General features: G+C 38.7%; 1 protein-coding gene across 2 annotated transcripts in view; it reads left to right on the top strand.

Moving 5' to 3' along the window:
• Positions 1–11,611: 11,611 nt before the first annotated feature.
• wu:fc21g02 overlaps positions 11,612–21,599 on the top strand; it is a 50,037-nt gene continuing 40,049 nt past the window's right edge. For both annotated transcript variants that reach the window (XM_066678213.1, XM_066678212.1), the window contains exons 1-7: positions 11,612–11,713; positions 12,590–12,636; positions 12,849–13,133; positions 13,262–13,543; positions 14,571–14,782; positions 15,329–15,445; positions 18,546–18,632. In XM_066678213.1, the coding sequence (XP_066534310.1) occupies positions 12,594–12,636; positions 12,849–13,133; positions 13,262–13,543; positions 14,571–14,782; positions 15,329–15,445; positions 18,546–18,632 (1,026 nt within the window). In that variant the 5' untranslated portion in view covers positions 11,612–11,713; positions 12,590–12,593. The remainder of the gene's footprint in view (positions 11,714–12,589; positions 12,637–12,848; positions 13,134–13,261; positions 13,544–14,570; positions 14,783–15,328; positions 15,446–18,545; positions 18,633–21,599) is intronic.

A 21,599-nucleotide genomic window follows, 5' to 3' on the forward strand; every position in this document is an offset into this window, starting at 1 on the left:
CGTTTTCATACAAGCCCCGCCCTCCCACGCTACGATTGGATAATAGTTCAAGACTCCCGCGAATTGACCGGGATTCTAGCCAATCTTAATCCAATAGATGACGTACAATAAACCATTCCCCGCGAATGAGGGCGTTGCTGTCCATAAAACGGGTGTTAAAAAATCACTTTGCTGTAAGACATCATCCTCTATCACGTTACTTCAGTCAGACCCATGTGACGTACCAGCTGACGAAATAGGGACATCACTTGCTCTGGTCTTCTGCTCCTGTGCGTTTGTGGTTGAAGTATCATAGTGGTAAAATAAAAATAAAAATTATGTTGAGGTTTGGTCAGTAAAATCTCATTGGGGAGAGAGAGAGAGAGAGAGAGAGAGAGAGAGAGAGAGAGAGAGAGAGAATTTACACAATAAATAAAAGAGGATGGGGAAAAAGGTGAGAGAAGAAATAAGTTTAGCGTTATTGTTATGTTGCTCCCTTATAGTGTGACTAAGAAAACCTTATTACTCGACACACAGAGCGGGGAGGACAACTTCTTGCTGGTTCACTCACTTATTTATTAAAACTACTGCCACTCTGGTTACATTCAGAATCCCTAGATGCCCTAGTGGCGGTCTGCCCTCTGGTGGGTAAGTGTAAATAGGACATCTCTAGGTTCATACATCACATATCTCATCCCCAATAAGATTTGTTGTCAATAACAAAACATTCTTAGGAAACAAACTTAAGACATTATATCCCCTTTTTAAACTACATGAGATTATCTTCATTTTTTTTTACTTCTCAATGACATTACCAGAAAATAGGAGAGTTATGTCATGACTTATAATCACGTCAAAGTTTCAAAACTCAGAACCATTTAACAACATTCTACAAAAACAAACATTCTTAAACATTCTTCAACTCTATTTTTTTCTAAGTTCACTAATTCCTGTAACGTACTGGCGTACGTGTGATCCTCACCGGATATCGTCGTACAGTCTTTGTTGTCTCTGAATGTTCTGTGTGTGTCATTTCTGTTTTTGATGGTGCATGTGGTGTGTGTGGAAGTGTATCAGTATCCTCCTTCTGTTGAGGTGTATTTGGGTCAGGTGTGGTACCAGGTGTGGTTGTCTGAGGAAGTGACATCGGACAACTCACAGGAAGACTGACTGCAGTTTCTGATGGGTCTGACTTGAACCGAGAACTGAGGGCCGTTGTCACTTATGTTAAAATAAGATACTGTATAATAATGTATTAATAAAATGACAGTTATAATAGAATTTTAAAAATGTTTAAAAATGTTAAATTCAAAAGATGCTAGACATCATGTCTGTAATCTTGAAAACAATAAGACAATAACTTTCAAACTTTAAAAACTGTCATTTTCAGGAAATATGAATTACTAGCAGACGATAATCATTAACTGCTTTTAACCACAATACCAAAACTAAACAATAATGAAATCTTATGCACATTGTACCTAAGAAAAAAGGTTTTAAAGACTGCACTTGGCTCCCTGGTAACACTGCAATTGTTTTTAACCATAATTTTTAGGGAAATTTGAAATATTAATATTCCGAACACACAAAGAAAAAAACATATACTTTTTACCTGAGACCATGTTCTTCGTAAATGCAGTACATATCCCTGGTAATTAGTACCTAGTACTGTAAACTTTTTATGGTCTTAAACATTACGAGATTCATAAAATTAAATTATAATTTTTTTTGGATATTACCATACTATTCCTCCAAATTCCTAGAGTAAAAAGTTATGAGAATTATGCCCAGGGAAACTGAAAATATGTACTTCAAGACTGCAGTGGACAGTTTCTGGTAAATTATCTGGAAACATTTTGATTTAACCCATTATTAGCACTTTTGCAATCAATTTTTATCAATTTTGCAATATGTGCAAATTAAACATAATACTTTAGTGAATTTTGCAATGCTATTACTCCAAATTCCTACAGTAAAAATCTATGACAATTGTACCTTGGGTACTCTAGAACATGCACTTCAAGGCTGCAGTGGAGTGGTCTAGTAACAGTTTGATTTAACCATTTTATGGCCTTCAGCATTCTGCAATTTGTGGAATTGTGTTGTTAATCTTATGAAGTTTGTAATGCTATTACTCCACATTCTTACAGTAAAAATGTATGAAAAGTATAATCTGGGTACTCTAGAACATGTTCCTTAAGGCTGCAGTGGAATGGTCTGGTAACAGTTTGATTCAACCCTTTAATAGCACTCAAAATTGGCCACATATGTAAATTCAACATAATTTTTATGAGATTTGAAATAATATTACTCCAAATTCCTACAGTAAAAATGTACGACAATTATTCTCTGGGTACTCTAGAACATGTTCTTCAAGGCTGCTGTGGAGTGGTTTGGTAACAGTTTGATTTAACCCTTTAATAGGACTCAAAATTGTCCATTTATGTAAATTAAACATCATCAAATAATATTACTTCAAATTCCTACAGTAAAAATGTATAAAATTATACCCTGAGTACCTAAGAACATGCTCTTCAAGAATGCAATGGAGTGGTCTGGTAACAGTTTGATTTAACCATTTTATGGAATTTAATATCTGAGTTTTTTCAAGCCTATTACTTCTTCTTACAGTAAATACACATAAATATTATACCCTGTGTGCCTGAGGACACGTTTTTCAATACAACAGTGAGATTATCTGGTAACAATTTGATTTTTACATTTTTTTATTTCAGTGAAACTGTATTTCCTCCATTTTATGGATCTTTATGGACTTTTTAAGGGTTGCAAACCGTTCTTTTAGCCAATCAGGCCTGTTTTTAATATTAACTGTATTGAATTATGTTTTATTTTCCATTTTCAATTTTCAATATCTGCGCTTTTCTGCCAGTCCCCCCTCTCGCTCACACACGTTCTACCGTAAACCGTGATGTAGACGCGCACAAGAAATCCTAGTGTAGATTGCGTGACTGCGTTTTCGCGAAGTGCAGATGGCGTGACCCGCGGTACACGGGACAGGGTGGAGTCAGACATGGTGTGACGCTTGATCTCGGCGTCCGCCTTCACCACATACAGTGGCAAGACAGCGTGTTGCTTGTTCAATGTCACTTGCACTTTAATGACTCCTTCTGGTGCCAAAGGCTCTCCTGTGTCCAATTACATCTCCATTTTCTTTCCGTTGATGGTTGGCTCATAGTTGATCAGCACATTATCTAGCCAGCGGGTGTTCATTTCGGTCCAAAACTTGCACAAAGCTGGCTTAACTTTCACAGCCAGTCGATGCAAAGTATTCATCCCATGAAGTAAACCTCCCAACATCCTCGTCACCAATTTATGTTATGTTGCTCCCTTATAGTGTAACTAAGTAAACCTTATTACTCAACACACATAGCGAGGAGGACTTCTTGCTGGTTCACTCACTTATTTATTAAAACTAATGCCACTCTGATTACATTCAGAATCCCTAGATGCCCTAGTGGTGGTCTGCCCTCTGGTGGGTAATTTATTTATTTATTAATTTGTAGACACCCCTTATATTGGTGAATTAAGTTTACTTTAAAATGCACCCACTCTGGGAACTGATGCTCAGTTGTATGCAAAGCTTGTGTTGTCTTCATAGAAATAGTACTGACCAATAAAATGGAAGCAAATGAGCAGCTGTTCATTTTTAGTTTATTATATCATTTGAACACAGCAGCACACTGTGTGAAAATGTCATGATGAAAGGACCAATAGAAACACTCTTTTTACATTGACTTCCATTGAAAGATAAGAAGGTTTTTTACTTCTCTGTACTGTTTTTGGAGATACATGTTTTATTAATTGGACAGCATCTATATGTTTTGGAAGAAAAACACTTTAAGAGTAACATAACTTAGAAGAAGCAGTGAAACTTTGATCCGGCCCAGAGCAACTGAAACTTTTAAATTGATACATCACACACACACACAAAAAATCCTAATATTTTTTCTGCGTTCTAAGCTTCTCTGCAGTCTGTATTATGCATTTATGTACAAAATACAGCCAACACCTGGCAGTGGACAAAAGTATTTTGACCAAAACTGAACTGCCTTGAGATGTCATACCATTTTGAAATTGAATGGGGTTTGCTTCTGCAGTAATACAACTTATTAATACTGACATTCAGTGTCCAAATATCTACCCACTTCGTACCTTTGACAAAGATGATCTGCTCTCCTTCTTAAGATGGTCTTACCTCAAAGATTACACATCTATTAATATATTCATCATGCTAGACAAGTCAGAACAAACATTGCAGAATTTAATTCATAATACTGGACATTTTTTTCTAAAAGTGAGTGGGTTAAGGCTGGAGGGGCTGTAGGATGTGCCAGAAAGTAGGGGTTGGCATACTTGTGCTTAACCACCTCCAAATAATAGACACAGAAATTAAATATCTACTTTTACATGACAGAACAGATATTTCTAAAGGAAGTGTGGGATCAGTATCTGCTCTCAGATTAGGGTTCTGCTGTGATACACTGAGTCATCCATAAATATGATATGGTATATTTTATTTTGTTTTTTATTATTAACTTGTTTAATTGTCTGCAGCTGTGAGATCTGAGATGTGGATTTCTTTTTATTAATTCATAATAATTATTATAATACCTCCTTTTTAATGCTTTTATCCATTACAATTTCTGCTTTAACCATTTAGGTTCTCGACAAGGATGGGGCAAAAGCTGAGAGAAGAAATTAATTTAGCGTTATGACTGATGGCTGGACTGGCATTGGCATTGGCAAAGTGTAATCTCAGCTGCCCCGGCAGTCTTGCTAAAGACTGTGTTTAGTCAGACAGTAAAATGACAAGTACATCTATGAAAAATCTCATTCCAAAATGGTTTATATTCATGTGTAACTATCCTACATTAAACTACAGGTCCATTAATTTTTAGACACCTCTTATATTGGTGAATTAAGTTTACTTTAAAATGCACCCACTCTGGGAACTGATGCTCAGTTGTATGCAAAGCTTGTGTTGTCTTCATAGAAATAGTACTGACTAATTAAATGGAAGCAAATGAGCAGCTGCACATGACCCTTATATCCCCATGCCAAATATCAACCAACAGCTAGAGAGAGATGTAGGTCTCCAGTGTTGCGTTGTGGAGCTGTGGAAATTCTTGACATTTGTCTTTAATGTCATCGCTGTTTGGTAAAAATCATGTATATCAATTTTTGTTCATTTTTAGTTTATTATATCATTTGAACACAGCAGCACACTGTGTGAAAATGTCATGATGAAAGGACCAATAGAAACACTCTTTTTACATTGACTCCCATTGAAAGATAAGTAGGTAACTACTTCTCCTGTTAATTTACTGTTTTTGGAGACACAAGTTTTCTAAATTTGACAGCATCTATATGTTTTGGAAGAAAAACACTTTAAGAGTAACAGAACTTAGAAGCAGCAGCGAAACTTTGATCCGGCCCAGAGCAACTGAAACTGTTAAATTGATACATCACACACACACACACAAAAAAGAAATCCTGATATTTTTTCTGTGTTCTTAGCTTCTCTGCAGTCTGTATTATGTAGGGTGACCAGACGTCCTCTTTTACCCGGACATGTCCTCTTTTTTAGACTTAAAAAAATGTCCAGGCGGAATTTCTAGATCTCACATAGAATTTAGAGAAGCTTTTCATTCACAATCTAGTCCCGCCCTCCCCTACTCCGATTGGTTCGCTTGAGTGAGAAGGGGGCGTGGTGAAGTAGCCTAAAATCTTCTGATTGGATGGTCTGACTGTAGAGCTACCGTTATTGGTCGATAACCTTCTCTGTAAACATTTAATTGGTCAGTCTGCACGTCCGTCAGTAGTCGTCGTCCCCCGGAGACGTGTCCTCTTTTTCACCATCTCAGATTTGGTCATCTTAGTATCATGTATTTATGTACAAAATACAGCCAACACCTGGCAGTGGACAAAAGTACTTTGACATATTGGAGGACAGGGAAGAGGCTAGTTTCCTACTCTTCTCCAAAATTACATAGTGTAGTTTCTGCAGTGCTGGGCCTGGAGTAGCAATGATAGAGGCTCTATTCTCCATATCACAGGTCAGTGAAGCATGATTTTGAAGCTGTAGTTATAAAATTACTATATAGGTTTTCTTTTAGATTTTATATGGATATGGAGATGGATAACATTTTTTTTCGTGCCACTTTATGTGAATTTGAGCACGTCTTTTGATGATCACGATGAGCCATATTATGGACAATAAGCCATAATAAGCACAGAGTAAAGCACCTTTCTAGAGTGCATCCAGCAGTTGCCGTTCTTCAAGCTTTAGGTATGAACCATGGAAATGTGAAATATGTGATGTGAAAATTCTGCAGATGTGAAGTGAAGCTCAAAGTGCTGTTTGACGAGAACCTAAATGGTTAAAGCAGAAATTGTAATGGATAAAAGCATTAAAGAGAAAGTATTATAATAATTATTATGAATTAATACAAACCGGATTCCAAAAAAGTTGGGACACTAAACAAATTGTGAATAAAAACTGAATGCAATGAGGTGGAGATGGCAAATATCAATATTTTATTCGTAATAGAAGATAGATGACAGATCAAAAGTTTAATCTGAGTAAATGTAACATTTTAAAGGAAAAATATGTTCATTCAAAATTTCACAGTGTCAACAAATCCCAAAAAAGTTGGGACAAGTAGCAATAAGTGGCTGGAAAAAGGAAACTGAGCATATAACGAACAGCTGGAAGACCAATTAACACTAATTAGGTCAATTGACAACATGACTGGGTATAAAAAGAACTTCTCAGAGTGTCAGTGTCTCTCTGAAGCCAAGATGGTAAGAGGATCGCCAATTCCACCACTGTTGTGCAGAAAGATAGTGCAGCAATACCAGAATGGTGTTAACCAGCGTAAAACAGCAAAGAGTTGAAGTTATCATCATCAACGGTGCATAACATCATCAAAAGATTCAGAGAATCTGGAACAATTGCTGTGCGTAAGGGTCAAGGCCGTAAAACTCTACTGGATGCTCGTGATCTCCGGGCCCTTAAACGTCACTGCACCTCAAACAGGAATGCCACTGTCAAGGAAATAACAGAATGGGCTCAGGAATACTTCCAGAAAGCATTGTCAGTGAACACAATCCACCGTGCCATCCGCCGTTGCCAGCTGAAACTCTACAGTGCAAAGGGGAAGCCATTTCTAAGCAAGCTCCACAAGCTCAGACGTTTGCACTGGGCCAGAGGTCTTTTAAAATGGAGTGTGGCAAAACGGAAGACTGTTCTGTGGTCAGATGAGTCACGATTTGAAGTTCTTTATGGAACACTGGGACGCCATGTCATCCGGACCAGAGAGGACAAGGATAACCCAAGTTGTTATCAACGCTCCGTTCAGAAGCCTGCATCACTGATGGTATGGGGTTGCATGAGTGCTTGTGGCATGGGCAGGTTGCATGTCTGGAAAGGCACCATTAATGCAGAGAACTATGTTCAGGTTCTAGAACAACATATGCTCCCATCTAGACGTCGTCTCTTTCAGGGAAGACCCTGCATTTTCAACAAGATAATGCCAGACCACATTCTGCAGCAATCACAACATCATGGCTACGTAGGAGAAGGATCCGGGGACTGAAATGGCAGCCTGCAGTCCAGATCTTTCACCTATAGAGAACATTTGGCGCATCATAAAGAGAAAGGTGCGACAAAGAAGGCCCAAGACGATTGAACAGTTAGAGGCCTGTATTAGACATGAATGGGAGAGCATTCGTTTTTCTAAACTTGAGAAACTGGTCTCCTCTGTCCCCAGACGTCTGAGTGTTGTAAGAAGGGGGGATGCCACACAGTGGTAAAAAATGGCCTTGTCCCAACTTTTTTGGGATTTGTTGACGCCATGAAATTTTGAAACAACATATTTTTTCCCTTAAAATGATACATTCTCTCAGTTTAAACTTTTGATCTGTGATTTGTGTTCTATTCTGAATAAAATATTAGATGTTGGCACCTCCACATCATTGCATTCAGTTTTTATTCACAATTTGTTTAGTGTCCCAACTTTTTTGGAATCCGGTTTGTAAAAAGAAATCCACATCTCAGATCTCACAGCTGCAGACAGTTAAACAAGTTAATAATAAAAAAACTAAATGAAATGTACCATAACTGTTCTAACTGTTCAATCGTCTTGGGCCTTCTTTGTCGCACCTTTCTCTTTATGATGCGCCAAATGTTCTCTATAGGTGAAAGATCTGGACTGCAGGCTGCCATTTCAGTCCCCGGATCCTTCTCCTACGTAGCCATGATGTTGTGATTGCTGCAGAATGTGGTCTGGCATTATCTTGTTGAAAATGCAGGGTCTTCCCTGAAAGAGACGACGTCTAGATGGGAGCATATGTTGTTCTAGAACCTGAACATAGTTCTCTGCATTAATGGTGCCTTTCCAGACATGCAACCTGCCCATGCCACAAGCACTCATGCAGCCCCATACCATCAGTGATGCAGGCTTCTGAACGGAGCGTTGATAACAACTTGGGTTATCCTTGTCCTCTCTGGTCCGGATGACATGGCGTCCCAGTGTTCCATAAAGAACTTCAAATCGTGACTCATCTGACCACAGAACAGTCTTCCGTTTTGCCACACTCCATTTTAAAAGACCTCTGGCCCAGTGCAAACGTCTGAGCTTGTGGAGCTTGCTTAGAAATGTCTTCCCCTTTGCACTGTAGAGTTTCAGCTGGCAACGGCGGATGGCACGGTGGATTGTGTTCACTGACAATGCTTTCTGGAAGTATTCCTGAGCCCATTCTGTTATTTCCTTGACAGTGGCATTCCTGTTTGAGGTGCAGTGACGTTTAAGTGTGGGATTGGTATCTGCTCTCAGATCAGGGTTCTGCTGTGATACACAGAGTCATCCATAAACATGATATGGTATATTATTTCATTTTGGTTTTTTTTTATTATTAACTTGAACTGTCTGCATCTGTGAGATCTGAGATGTGGATTTCTTTTTATTAATTCATGATAATTATTATAATACCTCCTTTTTAATGCTTTTATCCATTACAATTTCTGCTTTAACCATTTAGGTTCTCGTCAAAGAGCACTTTGAGCTTCACTTTAATGTATAAAAGTTGCCATATAATTAGTTGAAATCTGCAGAATTTTCACATCACATATTTCACATTTCCATGGTTCATACCTAAAGCTTGAAGAACGGCAACTGCTGGATGCACTCTAGAAAGGTGCTTTACTCTGTGCTTATTATGGCTTATTGTCCATAATATGGCTCATCATGATCATCAAAAGACGTGCTCAAATTCACATAAAGTGGCACGAAAAAAAATGTTATCCATCTCCATATCCATATAAAATCTAAAAGAAAACCTATATAGTAATTTTATAACTACAGCTTCAAAATCATGCTTCACTGACCTGTGATATGGAGAATAGAGCCTCTGTCATTGCTACTCCAGCACTGCAGAAACTACACTATGTAATTTTGGAGAAGATTAGGAAACTAGCTTCCTCCCTCTTCTCCAATATGTCATATATCAATCTTTCACATTGTCATTAAGTTTTTGTTTATTGATAAATGAAAAAAAGTTGCCAAATATTGGTCATAGTGCTCATCTTTAAATGATTATGTATTTAGTTTTCATTGTGAACATCAAATATTTTTTCATTAATTTGATTTTAGTGGGTCCGGAGTCTACACGGAATCACTGGGCGGAAAGTGGGAACACACCCTGGAGGGGACGCCAGTCTTTCACAGGACGACACACACTCTCACATTCACTCACACCTATGGACATTTTTGAGTCGCCAATTCACCTACCAACATGTGATTTTGGACCGTGGGGGGAAACTGGAGCACCCGGAGGAAACCCATGCGGACACAGGGAGAACACACCACACTCCTCACAGATAGCTCCAGGGGCCTGGAGGTTGTGATTTCGATTCCCAGTCCGGGTGACTGTCTGTGAGGAGTTGTTGTGTTCTCCGGGTGCTCTGGTTTCCTCCCACAGTCCAAAAACACATATTGGTAGGTGGATTGGCGACTCAAAAGTGTCCGTAGGTGTGAGTGTGTGAGTGTGTGTGTGTGGGTGTGTTGCCCTGTGAAGGACTGGCGCCCCCTCCAGGTTGTATTCCCGCCTTGCGCCCAATGATTTCAGGTAGGCTCTGGACACACTGCGACCCTGAACTGGATAAGCGCTTACAGATAATGAATGAATGAATGAATAAAATATTTGTCAGAAGATCCATTTAACAGATTTTAATTTTTTTCTGTGAGGTTCATAGATGTTTCTCTCTGAAACACCTGTTGGGCTTATATTCCTTTTCTCTTGGCAAACTGTTAGTGGACACATTGTTTCATTATAAAACATGTAATTGTGAATAGAGTTCCCTAAGGTTTAAATTAAGATGTGTAATAGTTAAAACTTGCAATCTGAACCAACACCTGGTAAAATGTAGGTGAGAGTGTTCATGTTGTGTAATGACATTTACTTTTCTGTGGAAGTGCAGAGGATAATTGCTTGGAGGTTTTCCAAAACAGGAGGTTTTTTTCTTAGCATTATTTTTACATGACCATAGTAGGAGAAAAAATCAAAACATGTCCATACTTGTAACTTCATTCACACAACCTCCCAGCATGTTTCAACTTTTTTTTTCAACATTCCTTTAGCTTAAACTCGCAATAGACCTGATCTGGTACAATGTTTTTCTGCATTCAACCCATTAGTATATCTCGAGAATAAACATTCGGTAAAACATTATAAGTAAAAAACTGGATGAAACGTGTTAAATATATTTGTGTATGACAACCATTATATAAAGCCACAAACTGTGTGTATGTCTTGTGCCCTGTGATAAACTGGCATCCAGTCCAGAGTGTGTTTCTAACTTGCAATAAGTGATTCTGGGTAGGTTCCAGACCCACCTCAACTGGATAAGCAGTTAAAGGCAAGGAATGAATGTATTATAACCTAAAGTTCACCAAAGATCTACGTTCTGTAACAGATATATCCAGCTCCATATGTAGTGCATATGGGTTAATTATAACTATATTATAAATGCGTTAAAAGTGTATGAGAATTGGTATAATTACTAAATATTACTATATAATATTAATTATAATTATAATATTAATATATATATATATATATTTTTTTTTTAATGCGGTGTATTATCTACCCAGTAAACATTTAGCCGTTGATTCAACGTTGAAATAACGTAATGAATGCCGTCTAATCAACGTTCTCTTAAGGTTGAAATTATTAATTGGTCCCGAAATAAATTACTTGTATAAAAGGCATTTTGGACGTCCACTGACGTTATCGATTGGTCACCACTTGATAACTAACTTATTAAGATGGATTTTGGACGTCCATTGACGTTTAAAATATGTCCTTGACGGACAGACTACTTTTAGACCGATTTTGAACGTCCGGGGACGTTCCTTGTTTACTGGGTAACTAATTTCAAGTGTCAGGTCTCAGGCTTCGATCATACTGATGAATAAAGGAATTCGACATTTTCATCTGGTTAAGAATTCAAATCAGGTGCCTTGTGGGAAACGGGAAAATGACGGGAATTTAGTCCGTGCATTTGAGTAGGTGTTTGTTATCTAATCCAAGCCCAGTGGGCGTTGCTATTGCTGGGGGATGGGTTATAAAAAACGCCCTTGTGGCGCTCAGGAAACTAGCTAAACCACAGTAAAAGATTCTCCATTTTCTTACTGAATTCAACTCAGATTAAGTGAGTATTGTATATATATATTTTTGTTTGTTTTGAAAGAATTGCACGTATTTGACTGTTTTTCGGTTTCTAATATTCGTTTAAGTGTGGTTTTATGGCGGTTTATTTTTGTTCTATGCCAGTATAAAGTGAATAACGTTGTTGTATTTACCAAACTCAGTTTTTCGTTCCGTATTAAAAGGCTGCTTTGGTTAGGTTCTGGTGTCTCAACATTTCATGTGGATTTAATTAATATTTAAGAAAGTCCTGTGAAGAAGCGGTCTTTTACCGCGGCTTTTTCCGTACGAAAGAATGTTTTTGTTCCAGTTTCTGTCTTTATTGTACGCGAGATGTCCACTAAAATTATTTATATGCTTTACGCATATCTTGTTTATCGACTTTCGTGCGTTTTTAAGTGTCTGAAGCCATTTCTTTGTCAATAAAAACCGTGTGGTTCCCCTGCCATTAAATCCCAGCCCATATTACATTAGTCTGGATGATGTTGTAGAGAGCAGCCAATAATAGCACTGATCACGCTAGCATCACAAGCAGATGTTTCAGATTATTTGCGATTTCAGACCTTTCTTTTTGTCCTTTTAAAGTGTACATTTTGTAAATAATATATTTACATATATTTTGTGGAGGATTTTCTTATACTCTTTTTTAAAGGAGAAATGTAATGTCTTTTTGTGCTGTAACTGCAACAGAGGAAGATGTGATGCTTTCCACCACTCATGTTTTTAAAGCATTAAAGAGGTTAAATATGTTATTAATGTCTTAATGTATAACAAAGACAGGACAATAGCATAATTATAAAATATCAGAGCATTTCTCACTTATTTGTATTTATTATTCTAAGATATTGGCTGGTAACCACTAACATATTTCCTTCCACAGAAAAATGTGGGGCTGTTGGATCCTGCTCTGTGCCGCCTTTTTTACAGGTAGGATAAAACACACTAATTCCCCCACATTCATTATTACCGTTCTCATTTTCATGTAATGTGTTCAAGTCTGAAAAATAATTTTACTAGTCTTTGGTGAGGAAGTTAAATTTCCTGTATTTTAATATGTGGATTTTGCATTACATTTTTTCTGCTTTTAAATTTCTGTGGCTGTTTGTTAAAGGTTTTTTTTTTGTAATCTCCTCTCCTAGGGTCTTGTGACACTAAGGTTGATTATGTGACTTTGATGCATGGACACCAGTTGTCTATCTCATTGTCGGCAACTGTGACAGACACATTGGAGTATGCAACTCCTGATGAATCCAAACATTACGTTCTCTGTTCAAAAACTGGTATTTGTCAAAGGGGAAGATTAACGGGAGTGAGTGATCGGAAGCGTTTTACAATTACCTCTGTGAATTTTGACGATGAGGGAACTTACATTCAGAAAAACTTTTGGAACGTTGTGACTCACGTCACTAAAGTAAAGGTTGCTGGTAAGTGACTTTGGACTTTATGCAAACTCTATCCTGTTTTTATCCTTCTTTTTCGTGGTTTTTATGCTACAATACAACCATACTGTTATTTACAGCCTAACACCACCATTCTATTCATGTTTTAAAAGCCAAAAAAACCACCAAGGATTGTATACCTGGTGAAACCCTCAGTATTTCAATGGATGGCCTTAAGAAGGAAGATGTCAATCTGTTTTTCTCCAACTATAATGAGCGGATCCAGCTTGTGCAGCGAGGCACACCTTTGAGGGGTGTCTCTGACTTCTCTGACCGTATAAAAGTGACCAGCAGCTATATCGAGGTGCTCAAAGTCAATGTGTCAGATGTGGGCAATTACACTCTCTATGACGGTCAAAATCGTAAGGTTGTGACTGTGCTTCTTAACCTGGTTGGTGAGTGTCTCTTGTTAAGATTTTCTTGTCCATTATGTTTTGCTGTCTTTAATTATATTTAAAGTTTTAATCATTTCTGCAGTCTGGGTTAGCAGATATCCATTTAGATTTCTATTTGTCATTATCAGAGAGTAAGGTTAAATCATTTTTGGAATTTTCCTTACAAAAAAAAGAAGCAAGCATTTGCAACAAATCAGATCTAAAAAAAAACTATTTGCAATTTGTTCTGAGCCTACCCACAGTCACAGGGAGAAAGGCAGGGACAAACCCTGGACAGGGTGCCAGTCCATGGCATGCTTACACAATCACTTGTACACTTATGCTTATGGGCTCTTTTGTATTGGTAGTCCTCTTGCCAGCATTTGCCTTTGACCCGTGGCCCGAGGTGGCGTTTGGATTCACAACACCAGAACCTTGGAGCTGTATAACAGCGACCCTACCTGTTGTACCACCATGCCGCCCCTTCATTGTGCTGCAATACATCCTTATATTTGTTATGTAATTACAGCAAGCTCTCTGGTGATCGTTAACATAACAGAGTTTTGTAATCTGATCATAGAAGTTTGTGTGGTTGCTAAGGGACACTTTTGCAATGGCAAGTGACTGATATTTAGAGTGTGAGACCCTGCACACATGCCTCACTAAGAAGGTCTATATTTAGAATAAGCTGTAACGTGTGCCCCAGATGAAATTCTAACTATAGAACTATTTTAGCTGACGGGGACAGATGGACAGCATACCTTGTTATAAAATTGACCAAATGCTCACTAATGTTCATTATCTTCATAACATTTATTAATCTTCATGATTTAAATGGAAGGACTGGCGCCCCCTCCAGGACCTTGCACCCAATGACACACCGTGGCCCTGAACTGGATATGCGGTTAGAGACAATGAATGAAATGAATTAATGAATGATTTAAGCTTCAAAAAACAAAATAATCTCCTAAATGTATTTACTGCATTTTGTGTAGGCATAAACTGTAGTAATGCAATATTATCTTTCGTATTATCATTCTCTGTGTAGATCATCATGAAGGCGTAAGTGGAGGTCCTCTCATGGCTCTTCTGCTGCTGTTGGGCATACCAGCTGGTATTTGCTGTTGCTGTAGGAAGAGGATCTTTAAAAAGAGTTATCAGTCCACTACCACAACTGTAATGCAGTCTGAAAATGTAGTTGCCCCTCCTGGACCCCCACCAACTTACAACAGCAATATGACGCCTATGGGCCCTGGTCAGGTAAGACTCTTACAACAAAGTGATGGATAGGTTAAAGAAATGTCACTGAAATATGTGCAAAATGTGGAATATTCTATCATAGGAATGCATTTATTTCTTAATTGTTTGTGTTTTAACTGTGAAAGTCCAACATCTGACCTGTGGCAGTCAGTAGCACATTACAAAGAATGTGTGTGACTGCTCATTCTGGGTTGAGGAACCGGTCTGTCCACCGGTGTGTTACAATTGAAATGTACACAAAGGCACAGTTACAGTAGATGGGGGTGTTGTTTATTTTTTATATGTTTTTGCTTTGGGTGAATATGATGCTTAAAGTAAATAAAGTAACATAATAATAGCAAAGGTAAGTAAAAACTGATAAGAACATATTGTCATTCTTAATTCTGTCTTTTAATTTAGAACAGATGTTAATCTAGGGAAAACATGGATTTGTAAAGGTCACCTTGTCTCTATATTATAATTTATTATTATTATATTAAAATTAGCTCAAACAAAACAACAGTAATAAGAATTAATAATAACTTTTTGTTTGGTGCTGTTTTGTAGATGTATACCCCTGGTTATCCTGCTCCAGGTGGGAGTACAGTTCCTCCTCCTCCTGCTAACGTTGCTTATCCTCAACAGCCTTCGTACAATGTTCAACCTGCCATGCCCCATAACCCTGTAAGTCAAATACACCTACACATGCAAATTATCACACACACACACTCTCTCACACACACAGACACACACACACAAGAATTCAAACAATTCTGTATACAGGTCAGCATTCTTGGGTGCTGGGAGACACTGAAAAATATGTATATTAATTGTTTTTAACTTCAGATTAAGTTTACTGATATAAACCTTTCAAAGAGTCAGGGTGCTATGTGTGCAAAAGTGTTTGCCCCCTAAACGCAATAACTGGTAGGGCCACACTTAGCTGCAACAACTGCAATCAAGCGTTTGCAGTAACTTGCAATGGGTCTTTCACAGCACTGTAGAGGAATTTTGGTCCACTTATCTTTGCAGAATTGTTGTATTTCGGCCACGTTGGAGGGTTTTCGAGCATGAACCACCTTTTTAAGGTTATGCCACAGCATCTCAATAGGATTCAGGTCAAGACGTTGATTAGGCCACTGCAAAGTCTTCACTTTGTCTTTCTTCAGCCATTCAGAGGAGGACTTGCTGGTGTGTTTTGTATCATTGTCGTGCTGCAGAACCCAAGTTCGTTTCAGCTTGAGGTCACGAACAGATGGCCGGACTTTCTCCTTCAGGATTTTTTTGGTAGACAGCGGAATTTATGTTTCCATTTATCACAGCAAGTCTTCCAGGTCCTGAAGGATCAAAACAGCCCCAAACCATCACACTACCACCACCATATTTTATTGTAGGTATGATGTTCTTTTTCTGAAATGGTGTGTTACTTTTACACCAGATGTAATGGGACACACACCTTCCACAAGGTTCAACTTTTGTCTCATCAGTCCACAGAGTATTTTCCCAAAAGTTTTGGGGATCATCAAGATGCCTTCTGCCAAAATTGAGATGAACCTTAATGTTCTTTTTGCTCAGCAGTAGTTTTCGTCTTGGCCATTTTTTCCCAGTCTCTTTCTTATGGTGGAGTCATGAAAGCTGACCTTAACTGAGGCAAATTAGGCCTGCAGTTCTTTGGATGTTGTTGTGGGGTCTTTTGTGACCTCTTGGATGAGTCGTGGCTGCGCTGTTGGGGTAACTTTGGTCAGCTGGCCACTTCTGGGAAGGTTCACCACTGTTCCAAATTTTCACCATTTGTGGATAATATAATCTTTATAATATTTTCCAGACTTATGGAATTCAATTACTTTCTTTCTCATTTGTTCCTGAATTTCTTTGGATCTTGGCATTATGTCTAGCTTTTGAGGATCTTTTGTTCTACTTCACTTCGTCAGGCAGGTCCTATTTAAGTGATTTCTTCATTGAGCGTACTGAGGGCAGTAATCAGGCCTGGGTGTGGCTAGAGAAATTGAACTCAAGTGTGATGAACCACAGTTAAGTGATGTTTTAACTGGGAGGCAAACATTTTTTCACACAGGGCCATGTAGGTTTGGATATTTTTTCTCCCTTATATACATGCAAACAGAGACGTCATCAGCCCACGTGCACTATTGTTGGGAATCAAAGCTCAAGAAATGAACGAGTCATTATTCAGTGTTATAAATATCCACTGATTTTATGTAGGGTGGGCCATTTATATGGATACACCTTAATAAAATGGGAATGGTTGGTGATATTAACTTCCTGTTTGTGGCACATTAGTATATGGGAGGGGGGAAACTTTTCAAGATGAATGGTGACCATTGCGGCCATTTTGATGTCGGCCATTTTGGATCCAACTTTTGTTTTTTCAATGGGAAGAGGGTCATGTGACACATCAAACATATTGGGAATTTCACAAGAAAAACAATGGTGTGCTTCTGACCACTTATAAAATGTGTTCAAAGTGCTGCCCATTGTGTTGGATTGTCAATTGTCTCTTCTCCCACTCTTCACACACTGATAGCAACACCACAGGAGAAATGCTAGCACAGGCTTCCAGTATCCGTAGTTTCAGGCGCTGCACATCTTGATGGTATGGTGTGGTATATGGGGTACAAAGATAGTGAGGTCATTCTTCATCAGTGGAAACCTCAAGGCCACTGGATATGCGAAATTTCTACATGATGATGTGTTTTCCTGTTTATGCACTGAAGCTGGCAAGTTCCCTGAGTTTTTCCAGCAAGGCGGTACACCACCACATTATGGGTGTCAGGTCCGAGCATTCCTAGATGAACAGTTTCCTGGAAAGTGGAATGGTCCCCAAGGTCTCCCGATCTGACCCACTTAGACTTTTATCTTTGGGGTCATCTGAAGGCAATTGTCTATGCTGTGAAAATACGAGATGTGCAGCACCTCAAACTACGGATACTGGAAGCCTGTGCTAGCATTTCTCCTGCGGTGTTACTATCAGTGTGTGAAGAGTGGGAGAAGAGGGTTGCATTGACAATCCAACACAATGGGCAGCACTTTGAACACATTTTATAAGTGGTCAGAAACTTGTAAATAACACATGAAAGAATAAAGTTACATTAAAACCAAGCACACCATTGTTTTTCTTGTGGAATTCCCAATATGTTTGATATGTCACATGACCCTCATCCCATTGAAAAAACAAAAGTTGGATCCAAAATGGCTGACTTCAAAATGGCCACCATGGTCACCACCCATCTTGAAAAATTTCCCCCCTCCCATATACTAATGTGCCACAAACAGGAATATATATATATATATGCAACACTAAAAAGAAGAGAACAAGAAAACGTTTGGAAAACACTCGATTATGGTATCATTATCTTTGCATTTCTTTATGGGGTTTTTTAATACTGAACAGTTCAGTCTGAATGTTTTTTTTGATGGCGTGAACAAGCCAGTTTTGGAGATGACATCCATTTTATAACATTTCAAAACATTGCTTAGCTCCTTTGATTTTCTTACTCACATTTAATATTTTCCTTAATTTACTTTTGTTTGGTTTGCAAATCAGGGGTGTGCATGTTTCCAGAAATTTGAGGCAAAGAACAAAAAATCAAATAAAAAATTCCACTGGTTCCAAAGGCTCTATATATTTTTGCTGTCAAAATGTAATTTTTTCCCCCAGATATAGACAGTTTTGCTAGTTTTTGGAAATTATTATAGAGTAAACATACAAACACAGGACATACGACAGAAGTAAATGTTCTCATGATTCTGTTTTGTTGTCTGACAGAACCCTGCTTATCCACCTGCGGCTGTATACCCACCTGCCCAACCTCAGCAGTGGCCTGGTGCTCCATATAATACCCCTGCTCCTGCTGTATGATTTGCTTAATTTCTACACATTTTTCTACATTTCATACTTTTTCCTTCACAATTTTTTTTACTCTGAACACAATGTGAGCATTATACCAACATTTTGAGCATATTACTATTAACATATATGTAGTATGATATGATGAATGTGTATTAATTCCTAATAAGAAATTTGACTTTCTGAGATGCGATTTTAAATACTCAAACTTTAGCTGGTTTCAGAGACATCTCCTTGCACAAGCAGATGGAAGGTGAGATAAACCTTCAGAGCAGGCTCATAAACCCCTCTCCAGGGACCTCTTTTATGACCCAAGACCACAGGGTCAAGAAAATAATCTTTTGGGAGACACTCCTGAGGATTAGTTTATGCTCTGTAGAAGAACTTTTCAAACTATAGAATTAAACCTTAATTCCAATTGGTTTAAAACAATTTGAAGTTACATATGTGCACAACTGTTTGAAATGAATTCCATTTGGACAATCAAAATGGGTGGGATTAATTTACATGTGTTTAAAGTCATTTTTGTTTTATATGAATTTGTGTAGAATCAAGGTATCCGCATACTATGTGTGTAGTTGGTTAATAATTATGTAGAAAATGGTTGTCTTAATGATATTACTTTGTGTTAACATCTAATCTTTTATATTGCAAAAGTATGATTCAGAATTCTGGGATGGTCAGGAATTGTCTTCAAGCCTTTGTCTTGTCAAGGGTCATAAATTGTATGTAATGTCACTACCAAGGTACAGGAAGCAGTCAATCAGGAGCAAGAGAGGCTCCAATCTTATCCAATCAGTATTAAAGGCGGGTCTTCTAAACTCTGGTTAAAACCAGTGGCGCCAAATTCTCTGCTCCTTCTCTTCTCTGCCCTTTCTGCTTCTCAACTCTTCACTTCAAGACTTCAGACACTTGGGGCGTTTTCTCTTTTAGCCTTGTTCAAGGCTAAAGAGGAAAACGACTCTGGTTTTGAAATGACTCTGCAGGCTCCTCTGCAGGCGTCAGACTCATGGCTTTCTTAAACTGTCTTGGGCTCCTTAAACATGGCCCAAATAGACAGAAGTTCTATATTAATTTTGTCCCTAATAGAGAACTATAGTAAACAGGGCTGTAGTTATGCCAGCAAGAATTCAACACCACACCCAGAGCATGAAGGGAACCTTAAACCTCTGACCCTCAAAAGGACGACACAGCTTCCAGATCAGCAACAACGAAGACTGCCACACACAGAGGTCCCTGTTTTGTTTTAAGACTGGCAATGGTGTGCTTTCCCTTCAGTGTCCAAACTGGAATGGCCAAACCAGTGAACCTACCCCCAGGGGGAGGAGTTAAGTAAATAGGGTGTCGCCACTGACCCAGCCCTGGAAACACCAGGAGCCCTGTGGCTGACTTGTGCTATTGCAACTGAAGTCAATTTATAGTGCCCCCTTTCGCATGACTTGCGTTACTGCATTTAAAGTTTCTCTGGTGCAAATTAATTAAAAGCATTTGTTTTTCATACACTAAATTCACATGTAAATTGTAAGTTACCTTTGATGTACTGTTTCTATCATTTTCTCATTCTTCCATAAGTGGAAGTAACCAATTACTGATTATAAAGTCTATATTGGTTTAGGTGAAATAAAATTAAACTGCAATAATTAACCATTAATTAGTATTAAATCTGACACACAACCCAGTCACCAAGCAACAGTGGTAAGATCCCTGACTGAGGTGTATTTTTAATTAGCAAGCTCAACAGGAGCCACATTGTCAGAATATACAGCCATGATCCACATAACGCGCTTCAAGCCAAAGCCAGATGGCTCAAATGAAATCTACTCGTACCTAAAAGATATAGATTTCTTTTTGCAAAGGCTCCCCCGGAGCCACGGTAGATGACAGAATCTACCTGATCAGAATAACATCCAGCAGGGAAGTCAGCAGTTTCATTGAACGGCAAACTAACTATGTCAGGAGACAATATGATGTGCTCTGTGACACTTTGGAGTTCTCCAATCAGCTGTCACAGGCAGGACTGATGACAGCACTGCAAGTTAAACAACAAAGGCAGGAGTCACCCCATCAGTACTATCACCACCTTAGACAAGCTTATTTCGGGCCCCGAAATGAACCAGGAATGGAAGAAGAGTTAAAACACTTTGGCTTAAGTCTCCATCCCAATACTAGTTATTATCTAGGGGTTGCAGCATGTCCACACACCCTGTCTAGCAAACAGCTGCATGACTTAGCACTCAAAGGCTTTTTAAAAGACCTGCAAACTTTAAACCAACGGCCAGAAATGCCACAAAAGTTTAGCCATTATGCTCAGCCTTACCCTATGGAGCTAGACGAAGCCCCTAGGGCTGAATCATGGTATCCAAAGCCCACTCGATCTCACAGGCTTACAGAAAATCAGGAGAATAATAAACCTTTACAATCCAATAGAAGTTGTCCTCACTGGTCAGGTGAAACCCAACACCACTCAAACCCCTGTGTTAATCAGTTAATGTCAGGGCACCCTCAGAATAAATTCCCCCCTAGTAGGCATGAGAGTCCAGCACCCAAGGAAAATATGTTTGACCACGGATGGCCCCAAAACTCGCACACACGGGACAAAACCCTAGACAAAAGTCCATGTCCTAACTCGACTAACGAGAACAAGGATGATAACTGGCACCATTGTGAAAGCTCAGATGATGCGAATGAGTCAGAAGTATCTGGAATTAGCACGGAAATTCCAGTAACCGCTAATGTCACGGTTGTTCAAGGTGATCCACCTGCATCACAGTTCATGGGCCATATAATAGAAAAGGGGGGTGCTCGTAGATTAAACCTGACCACAATCCTAGAAAAGAAGCTTAGACAAGAAGCTCTCTTGGACACAGCATCAGACATCACTCTGATGTCATACACACTCTTTGATGAAGTGTGGGCTGCAGCAGACCACGCCCCACGGAGATTACAGTTACAAAACTGTTCCCTCCAAATTGT

This window comes from Hoplias malabaricus, chromosome 8 (assembly GCF_029633855.1).
Source record: "Hoplias malabaricus isolate fHopMal1 chromosome 8, fHopMal1.hap1, whole genome shotgun sequence".
In the NCBI taxonomy this organism is placed as follows: Eukaryota; Metazoa; Chordata; class Actinopteri; order Characiformes; family Erythrinidae; genus Hoplias; species Hoplias malabaricus.